Consider the following 11,299-nt stretch of genomic DNA (forward strand, 5'->3'; position numbering starts at 1 on the left):
ATTCTAAAAAATCTTCCTCATTGTAACAATTAGTTTTTGTATCATCTACTGTCATTTTTTTTATACGTGATATCTTAACTTTTAAACTCAATTAACCTTGGTATGTTTCTAAATAGAGAGACAAGATCCAATGCAGAGTCTAGTCACCTTCTTGTGAATAATGGCTTGCATGTACTCTTACGTGCATTAAATCGAGTAGGTCAACGGATGAAATAGAGGTCTGAAAGTACAAAAAATACGATTTATCACGTGCAATAGAAATCAGGAGTCGCCATTGCATTGAAAAGTTCACTTGAGGTGTACCCGTTATTCGCTTCGATCTATAATTCATAAAATGAATCAAAGAGGAAAAAATATTTCTTCCTTTCCGACAAAGAGTCCTGAGCTTTGGATAAAACGATAAAATTTGCAGTTTTGAATAAATATGAAACTTTATTAAGTGCGTTAACGATTCAGAAATGACAAAGTCTATCTGCAAATCATCTTCACCAATGAAACTTTTGTAAATGTGCTCTTTTGTGATTTAAGACAGAAGACTTGTTGTGTCCACCTATAGTTGGTCTTTGATGATATATATTTGAATGATATTAATTTGCTTATAAAACGATTCTGACGATGCAGATAGAACATGATACTAAACTGAAAATTAATCAACAGAGTTCAATTCAGCAACACAAGAATTTAATGTTTGATCATTATTCTTGCAAGAAAAAAAATTTTCTATTAACACTTATTTTAACCAAAGCTAAGGTTCTTATTGGTACGGGTATAAACCAGTCAAAACTTCTGAAATATTACAAATTAATCGCAAAGATATATCATGGACTTGTCGTTGTGTGTTTATTTCCATCAATGCAATGCCGAATTTGTTGAAATAACAGTAAAGAGTCGGCGTCCATTCCTTAGTAAACTATTATATTTACAATTGTCACTTGTCACGAAATTGACATAAGCATAACAGATTGACGTAATGTACGACTGATTCTCCTAAGACCTCGCAGATCCTCTAATATTTATTGACAATTTATAATGATCTATTTCAAACTTGAGTATTGAAAGTTCGCAGAAACTATTTTTACTTGGCCAAATAGATCTTTAATGGAAATTATTCCCCTGCTTCTGTTGGGTTCATTTGTAGTACTACATGTACTATAATTTCTTTAATCTCTGTAAATCTCCCTGTAAACGTGTAAAAAAAAAGTTAATCTTTTATTACTCCTTTCATTAACATGAAATTACAAAATAAACACGATTCATCAACATGCTTTCTTTCATTTTTAAAATACATGTACATACTTCCTCGTCTTGTTTTTTCAGACAGGTTACCGAGAAGCAGCGATTCCTTCTCCAGTGAAATGTCCAGCATTCTGTATCGGCCATTATGTATATTCTTCTATATATTTATATACTGAAACGCAAAAGAAACGCAACAAGCAGTAATCTACAAATATTTGAATTTTTTATCTAATGATTTTCAAAAATGAATACCGTAAGGTAAAACTCGATTTATAAACATCAGAGATTTGATAAAAATGTTAAATTATAATCTTTTAACTTTAGAAAGTAACACATGAATGTTAAAACACCCCCACCCCGGCCATTCAATTACAGTGTACAAGACTGCCATGTACACCAGCTGCAGCTTGATTTCTACGATGCAGTAGGTTCATCAATCTCGAGATCTGAGCGAAAGAAATATTCTTTGCCATTTTTGAATGCCTGTTTTTCAGATGATGAGGTCGAATTTCCTCTAGCCTAGCGCAGTGTAGTAACCCTTGGACTTCCGGTCCAAGGACTGTCATTCATGCCAAAGATCGTAAGAGCCTGTTGAAGCGTGATGTGTTGCATATTTGCATCTGCAACTCTCCATTACCTTTATTTTGATATTTTCCAGCTAGAGCAATGGAAATGCGTACTTAAGTCGTTTTTTAGGAAGCCTTAGCATCGCTTACGGAAAAGAAAGGAGATTTTTTTTTTCGTAACATTGCTTCATTACTTATGATGAACGGATACAAATTCTTAAAAGCCCATATTATTGCCAAATATTCTGTTAAACATGCAATTTTTGATTTCTGTTAAGCGGACTCAAACTTAACTTCCGGTAATGGTATGAAAATCATTCAACCGTTAAATTACCGATATTTACAAAGTTGAAGATGTCCTTACTTTTTAGATACAAAATTTTATTCTTTATATAATATTTCCCCCTAAAATAGGATGTTGCGTTTCTTTTGCGTTTCAGTATATAATTTTGTTAAAAATGTTTTCTGAACACTATACTGTTCTAAATTATTATACTTGATAATTTTCTATCTCGGAATTTGATTCTACACAAATGCCCTTTAACTATAAGATATTTCTTGTCTGAACATTACAGCTGTTGCCAATGGTCAGGTACTGAGTTCAGTCCAGATATCTTTTTGTGGAGCATGGAATGCCGAACTCCAGTACATAGAGGACGATGACGTCCCTACCTCTCTGTGTTGTCATGGCATCGGGGTAATTGTTAAAAGCCTTTCTCTCTCTCTCTCTCTCTCTTTCTCTCTCTCTCTCAAAGTGAACTAGAAGAAATTTAGATTTAAAACGTACCTTCCTTCAGTTAATCTATTGTAATGAGTGCTTGAACAAGATGTGTTTGTGAAACGCTGATGCCCCCGTATGACAGCTTATGACCAAGGATGAATTTTCTCAAATGCAAGTCAAACTCCAGGCTCAAGAGATAAAAATTTCGGTACCCAAGGACAGGTCTTGTCACATTGAAATATGAAAGCCCTTTCCTCAGAAATTTTAAAAGTAGGTCATACTTCAAGTTGAAGGTCATAAGGTCAAAAATATTAGTATTTAAGGAAAGGTCTTGTCACATGGAATAATATTGTGAAATATGAAAGTCCTTGCATTAACGGTTGAAAAAGTTATGGTCAAAGTTAAAGTTTTTCAAAAGAAGGTAAAACCCAAAGGTCAAAGTCAAATGGTCAAAATTATTGGTAACCAAGGGAAGGGCCTGTCACAAGAAACACACATGTGAAATATGATACCCTTAACACTAAGCATTCAAAAGTTATTTCTAAAGTTTTCAAAAGAAGGTCAAACTCCAAGGTCAAAAGACTCTAATTGTTGGGTACCCTAGAAAAGGTCTTGACACTAGAAATATGCATATGATATATAAAATCCCCGACACTTATTGTTCAAAAGGCCATGGTTAAAGTTTTTCAAAAAGTAGGTCAAACTCCTGAGTGAAAGTCAAAAGGTATAAAATGTTATCACATGAAATATTCATGTGAAATAAGAATTCCCTAGCACCAACCGTTCAAATGTCATGACCAAGGTAAAATTTTGATAAAAGTTTGCAAAAGTGGGTCAAACTCCAAGGTCAAATATATTGGTACATATAAAAAGAGCTTGTCACAAGAATTACACAGGTGAAATATGAAAGTTTTATCTCCAGTTATGTGCAAGATTAAAGTTTTTGCGGACAGACAGACACACAGACGGGAGACCAAAATTTTCGAAATCAGGAACATAAAAAAATAGAAGATTAACGAAATAGTAAATGTAGAATTAAATATACAAGGGGAATAAAATCATACACATGTACTCGGAGCGAGTCAAATTCAATTACTGTAAGTTAAAAAGGGAATAATAAAAGACTGAATATTCTTTACTTTCTTAAAAAAATAATAACATTACTTACTTTTACATATACGTATCTTTGTTATTATGCCCCTGTTATCGAAGAATCGAGTGCATATAGCATTTGGTCTGTCCGTCTAGCTGTCTGTATGTCTGTGAATCTGTTGTCTTTAACCTTGTCAATAACTATTGAATGGTTGGTGCTTGGGCTTTCATATTTCACGTGTATGCCTTGTGAAAAGATCTTTCTTTGGGTACCAACATATTTAAATTTGAATCTCAAGTTTGACTTTTTTTGAAAAATTTTACCACTTTAACTTTGTTCATAACTATTGAACGGTTGTTGCATTATATTTTCAAGTGTGTTTTTCGTGTGACCAGGTCTTTCATATGGTACCAAAATTTTGTTTTACCTTTTGACCATACCTTGGAGTTTGACATGCTTTTGAAAAACTTTGACCTTTGCCATAACGTTTGAACGGTTGATGTTGGGGCTTTCATATATTGCATGTGTATTTCACAAGACCTTTCTTCGGGTACCAACATTTTTAACCTTTTGAAATTGACCTTTGTTTTTGACATTCATTTGCAAAAATTTTGACCTTGCTTTAAATTTTGAATGGTTGGTACAAGGCCTCTCATATTTCACTTATTTATTTTCTTGTGACAAGACACTTTTGGTATCAATATTTTTATTACCTTGAACTTGAAAAATGACTAACTTTTGAAAAAACTTCGGCCACCGCCATATTTTCTCAATGGATGATGCTAGGGCTTTCGTATTTAACATTTGTATTCCTTGTGATAAGACTTTTCCTTGGGTACCAAAATTTTTGAACTCTTGACCTTGGAGTTTGACCTACATTTGAAAAACTTTAACCTTGGCCTTGAGCCGCCATTTTTCATGTTTCACAAACACATCTTGATTTGTAAATACATTATATTAGCCTTAAAAAATGTACATTAATACTGCTTGTATCTTTGTAGATGAATTATGCACGGTATATGGAGATACTGAAATCCCTGACAACGATAAGCGGCTGTGAGCACTACCACCTTCTGTTCTCTCTCCGTCCCGTGATCTTTCTCACCATTTCACTCTTTGTTTGGATGATTGTGTTTGTTTTTATTCTGGTCTACTTAATGGACGACTCAAATAAAAGTGAGTTAAAGACAATACACAAGTATAAACTCCAATGTTACCTAATGTCTTTTGGTAAATCTAATGTGATTATCTATGCAAGTTATTTAAGTTAAACTAGTGTGCCTTTTACAGGGGTGCTTGGGAAACGTAATACTTAAATGGCTTTACTCCTCCTATAAATTTAACATAAGAAATGGCAAGAGATTCTCTTGAACAAACTTACTAAAGAAAAAATTGTTTCACTCGAAATACTAGTGAACGAAATAACTTTCCACCAAGGAAAAGTACAAGTGATTAAAAAATTGCTTAGATAAAGAAAACGAATATTCTCCGTAAACGAAAGAAGAAAACTGGGTGAATGTTTGCATCTCAAAGTAAATGCAATGAACAAAGAGTCTTTTGTACAAAGCAATCATTAAAGATTTACAGGGAAGTTGCCAGTCCATAGCAAACAATTGAAGTAGTCCGTCGCGAAATACGCGTTCAAATAGCTACATTTGCCGGATGTTTCGAGTGGAATCAACTGTGATAGGCTGCAGCGGATCACAAGACATTCCAAAAGAGCAAACATCTGTGCATATTACCATCTTAAACATCTGTGTTAGTTTTTTCTCGTTTGAAGCATAGGATATTCAAAAAATGTAATAGAAATTTAAAGAAAAAATTATACATATTATACATACACGTATCTATCGCCAAGTTTTCCTAAAAAGCTTTTCCTTATTCAGTATACAATAATATCTAAACAAGATGTATTTTTGAATACACTGATGCCCCCCGAAGGACAGCTTATGGCCAAGGTTGAAGTATTTCAAAAGTAGGTCTTTACTCCAAGCTATAGGTCATGAGGTTAAAAATACATGTATCATTACTTTAGGGAAGGTCTTGTCACAAGGATTATACATTTGAAATATGAAATCTGAACACTAATCGTTCAAAATTTATCTCCAAGGTTAATTTTTTTCATAAGCAGATCAAACTCCAATGTCAAAAGGTCAAAACTGCTAGTATACGAGGAAAGGACTTGTCATAAGAAATACACATGTGAAATATCAAAGCCCTAACATCAACTGTTCAAAAGTTATGGCTGTCAAGACAACCTTCGTGTTCTGCTAGTCAGGCACAACAGGTTTTTTTTTTCTATTTACAATTTTATTTTATCTATAATAAAATCAGTATAAACAATATTTACAATATATTTACAAAGCTACATGTATTATTTACAATGAATATAACTTAAAGTCTCTATATTAGCCATGTCATCCTGGCGTTCGTGCACAACCACGTCCAGGCTCGCCAACTCCAGCTTCCAGTGGGTCTCCGGTCTGGTTGCCATGTACATCACACAAAATGGCTGGAATATAGCTGGATTATATCAGGAACCTCTAAATTAAATAACATTTTTGAGTCACAGGTTACGTATACTTAAATAAAAATAGCCAACATTGAGCGTAATTGCACTAATGACAAGCCATACAAACAGTAAAACTAACCAAACACTTTTATATATGTAGATAGTGTTAAGAATACACAATTTCTTAATCCCAATGGTTTTAACAGCTAAACCAACAACACCGACTGTATAAACGGCAAAACAAAATACAATGCGTGCATACATAATTTAGTACATTGCACAAAAATAGAACATAACATGCATAAGTAACTCTACTCAGCAAAACATGTATACGTAAACAGTAACAAAAACATTACTTAATCGTATTCTTGCTAATTTAACAAGTCTTAATATAGTTTCAAAAAACTAAAATATATAAGAAAAATTTATAAACTTACCCCTTTTGAAGAAATGGTTGCCATTGTATTATGTTGGACTGTACAAGTACATCAAGCATGAAAAATTATAAAAACGGTTACGTGGTCAGCAGTGCAGAGATTTGAATACTCCTAACACAATAATCAGCAACTGGTCAAAACCTGCAATTTCTAAATCTGAGATTCATTACTGGTAACAATAAGGCCCCGTAAAGGAAAATAGGCTAAATTCATAAGCATAATTTTTAAAAAAACTTATCAATATTTAATATCAATTGTGACAATGGCCAATATTAAAGTTCTTTCAGAAGTAAGCCAAACTCGTACTTGAAGATCAAAAGGTCAAAACTGCTAGTACCCAGGGAAAGGTCTTGTCACAAGGAGTACTCATGTGAAATATGAAAGCCCAAGCACCAACCGTTCAAAAGTTTTGACAAATGTTCAAGTTTTTCAAGAGTAGGTAAACTCCTAGGTGAAGATAAAAGGGTAAAAAAAAATGGTACAATTTTGCTTAAGTGGGTCAAACTCCAAGGTCAAATATATTGGTTAAGGAGAGGGATATGAACATTCTAACGCCAACCAATCAAAAGTTACGGGTAAGATTAAAGTTTTTTTAGAAAAACAGACAGACGGACAGACTAATAAATATATACCACAAATATTTGATTACAGGAATATAAAAATGAAATGAATGGAGATAGCGAACACTATTCAAACTCAAAAGTCCATTAAACAATACAAATTTGGAGCAGAGCAAGCACGGACCCCTAAAACATCAGAGGTGGGATCAGGTGCCATGGAGGAATGAGCATCCCCTGCCGACCGGTCACACCCGCCATGTACTCTTTGTCATGATCGGGTAATAACGGGAAAATCCGTCAACAATTTAGTTTGTAAATAATGACCTAACAATTAGTATGAAAAACGTCAGTCAGCATTTGACTTAATGATAAATTGTATTTGCTTACAAGGTCATTGTATCGACCATAAAACTTACGAAATGACGACTTTAAACGAGACTGGTGAAATTCTTGTTTCATCAACTTGTTTGTCAATAACTTACCTGTTTTAGAAATTGTTCATACGTAGAGCATGCTCTTGCGTATCAAATCAACTGAGAGATATAAACCCCGTATGAAGGTGATGAAAGTATATTACTGCATAAGTAAGGGAAGTTGACGATTGAAAGTGAAAGTCAACACGTTTATCATAAAGGTTGTTTTTTAGATTACCATTAACGTCTTTTTCTAGTAAAATATCCAAATATGAAACAGATGTGTCAGACTCTGTGGTATCTTTTATTTCAAGCTCACTGATGTATATAGTATCGACATACGAATGGAAATAACAATTGTTAATTGACAATACGTCGTCCATTTATTCTTGTAAAAGTGTAAATCAATTATATATATTTGTACATAAAATATACCAGTATTCAGAAAATCTTAGAGGTCGTTTTTGGGGATATCATTTTTTTCTTGTCTATGCATTGAATTTCAAGCTATGAAAATAAGGATTCTGGGTAGAATGCCAAAAAAAAAAAAAGAATGTTTTTCTAAAAAAAAAATTAATAATTTATGTTTTAACAAAAACAAGACCCGTATCAACTTTTTTTTTTACAATTTCTAGAACATTTAATTTTTGTACCCCACATATGACCATCATTTTGCCCTACCTAAATATGTGAATATACAACCATTGTTTTGTAGGTATATTATGTTTTCGGTTAGCTGTCTTCTCCATGCCTATGTTCTTCGTGTTTATGGGTTACTTCCTCAGATGGCGACGCCAGAAAGTTCGACAGAGGGTAAGATCGTTCATTAATCAGGAAACCGATCAATTGATACGATTTTTAGTCCGTATACATCTTCATCAGTCGATAGATGTGTTGTAGATTGCTCGGAAAATGGTACTGAAATGCCTCCCAATCAACGAAGAGCTTTACAAACTAGAAATGCCTTTGTTACTCACCGCAACACTGACGAAAAACGGAGAATTTAATGTATCCTATATCTAAAGCCACATTGATTTGGTTTTCTCGTGATTAAGTTTGGCTTTATTTTCATTTGAAGAGGGGTCTGGTGTTGGGCAAAATACTTCTTCATATCTTTTAATTAAGTTTTTCTGCCTTTTATTAACATTATTCTTGAGTTCATCAGTTCTTAAATGAAACTATGTTTAAGGTTTCCTTCATTTGTCCTCAAACAAAACAAATCTAAGTAATGATACCATTTTTTTCGTAATCTATTTTTCCTCATCTTCAGCAAGATACATTTCATTTATTATTCATTATCGGATTGTACGGTGAGTTTTATATGCATTCCAATATTAATCAAGTCCACACGAACATAAAAATGAAATTTTATTTGAATTATCTTTTATATTTTTCTCTTCGTCTTCTAGAATGACTCATGAATATTTATGTAACATACCACAGTGTAGTACCTTTATCAGTTGTGTGTTTTTGTAGGAAATTGCAGAACTTTTGCTCCAAGCTTGCACAGATAACGAAGAAAGGAAAATCGCTCACTTCATCCGCTTGTATACGTCATGTGACGACTTTCTATCATCGGTAAATTTTAGTCATTTCCTATAATATTCACGCATTTTAAAAATATGCACGCGGTTGTTTAAGGCATTTTAATGAATGACAGCTTAAATTACACAGAAAAATTGAATGAAACTCTCTGGTTCTTGTTTTGACAAATCTACATAATGAATTTATTGGTGTAAACGTGCTGTTAACATCGTGTGCAAAAATATAACACACACACACTCTCTTTTTCTCTCTAAGACCATTCTCTTCTTCTTTGAAGCAAATGATTTTGAACTTCTAATATTTTTGACTACTCTTTCAGGGAACTTTGACAGAACGTCTTTGTGTGATGGTGTCTCCAATTTACTTACACAGATTTATCATGCATGAGCTCCCTATCTCTCCACAGCAAAGACATACGGAGTTCCGCTTGTGTCTCTGTCAGTATATCGAACACATCCTGGATGATTTCTTCAGATGCTCGACGGCCGGGATCGAAACAGCAAGTCTGGCGAAAACATTTCAGGAAAAGTTCATGTTCCGTCTACCGGTTGTGAATTCAAAACATGCCAGTGACATGACTTGTCATGACAACACAAATTCAATATCTGTATGATTTCAGTAAAACATAAAAAAGGTTACAAAATGCATTTCTGTTTGTGTGTGTGATTATGTATCTGTTTTTCAGTTGCAGTCCTGAACCCCTACCTTCGCTGAATGTTATCCTTTTAGGGGAAAAATCACACGACTAGTATTAAACAGAAATTCATATCCCTTGGATCTAGGGTTCAGACCCCAGGATTGGCTAAAGATTCTTTGGTCATATATTTGTTGAAAATACATCATAACTTTGAAATCATATTTAGCCGACGTTTAACTGTACAAGTTGTTTGCATGATACAATCAATCATTTAATCTTCTACCAAAATAGAGACATTCGTGGCCAGGATTCAGACATCACAGTACGGCTAAACTGGTCACGAATTATAAGTACACATATGTCCGCATATGAAATTCTTCTCATTTATTCATGAACATCTAGCAGTCAAACTGTTCATACGATTACAGTAAGAAGGTACTAGTACCCTCCACTAAATTTGTGGATTTTACGTCTATTTGGGTGTAGGGTTCTGGCCCCATGGTAGGGCTTTATCTATTGTATCTTGAAGATTAATGACGTCTTTTTTAAACCTTTTTTAAGCATGGATAGATAAATAAAAAAAATGATTGCACGATTTTGATCAGCAGTTAGCCCTCTGACAATTTCTGAAAAGCATGGTTACTAGGTCCAGGCCAGGGCTCAAGCTGCATGGTTAAACAAAACTGGTCTTTTTTAATTTATCATACATTTGAAGATCTTACTTTTCCTTGGGTATTTAGCAAGGAAACATGCATTATGACATTATGTCATGAGCCCTTTATTGAATTGATAAAATTAATCCCAGGTTCTGGGTAGAGCTAAACTGATTTAATACTGAAGAGGCCGAATGAAAAACATGACGATAACAAACAGTTATAACAGTGAGTCTTATATACCCAATAAAGAATGCGAATCGTGAGTAAGGCAAAAGCACGGACCCCTGGAAACCCAGAGATGGGATCAGTTGTCTAAAAGAAGAAAGTCTTAAGTCAATCGTTCACCTCCACAGTGAATCCTCGGTATTGATTAGGTAAAATGGGTAATCCGTAATCAAATTGGTGTTAAACAATTGTCTATCATTTGGGACATGTCATTCAAAATAACAAAAGGTTGTTATAACGACCAAATAGTTTGTGAAATGCTGACTTTAAACGAGATAGTTGAAAACCCTGTAACATCAACTTATTCATCAATAGCCTGCCTCGGTTTCAAAATTGATCGTACTCAGAATATGCTCTTTTGTATCACTTCAGTTGGGAGACATAAACACCATATGCAAGCGATAATGGAACATTTTTACATAGATAGGGGAAATTGATGATGGAAAAGCTGAAGTCATCCTGTTTGTCGTATAGTTTAATTATTAGTTGCCCATGAAAGTCCAGAGTCAGTACAACATCCAAGTATAAAACACATGTGGCAGACTCTGTGGTGTCTCACTGGAATATATTGAGTTGACATATGAATGAAAACAACAAGAATTTTCTTCTTCACATATAGTTTTTGAATAAATTCTGCCTCTTCAGAATGTAAAAACAAGTCGGCTAGTAGAGAAAGGTAATTAGAGTCCATCAGATTT

At 33.8% G+C, this 11,299-nt stretch overlaps 1 protein-coding gene across 1 annotated transcript in view; it reads left to right on the forward strand.

Annotated features, from left to right (window-relative positions):
* The window catches only part of LOC133190814 (uncharacterized), a 31,205-nt gene extending 21,494 nt beyond the window's left edge, over positions 1–9,711 (forward strand). Inside the window, exons 3-10 of the mRNA XM_061326499.1 lie at positions 1,318–1,383; positions 2,378–2,499; positions 4,618–4,792; positions 8,254–8,351; positions 8,439–8,546; positions 8,813–8,848; positions 9,015–9,116; positions 9,403–9,711. Coding sequence (XP_061182483.1) covers positions 1,318–1,383; positions 2,378–2,499; positions 4,618–4,792; positions 8,254–8,351; positions 8,439–8,546; positions 8,813–8,848; positions 9,015–9,116; positions 9,403–9,696 — 1,001 coding nt within the window. The 3' untranslated portion in view covers positions 9,697–9,711. The remainder of the gene's footprint in view (positions 1–1,317; positions 1,384–2,377; positions 2,500–4,617; positions 4,793–8,253; positions 8,352–8,438; positions 8,547–8,812; positions 8,849–9,014; positions 9,117–9,402) is intronic.
* Positions 9,712–11,299: the final 1,588 nt, after the last annotated feature.

Source organism: Saccostrea echinata, unplaced genomic scaffold (genome assembly GCF_033153115.1).
Source record: "Saccostrea echinata isolate AGI-Se365-2 ecotype Australia unplaced genomic scaffold, CSIRO_AGI_Sech_v1 ptg000022l, whole genome shotgun sequence".
In the NCBI taxonomy this organism is placed as follows: domain Eukaryota; kingdom Metazoa; phylum Mollusca; class Bivalvia; order Ostreida; family Ostreidae; genus Saccostrea; species Saccostrea echinata.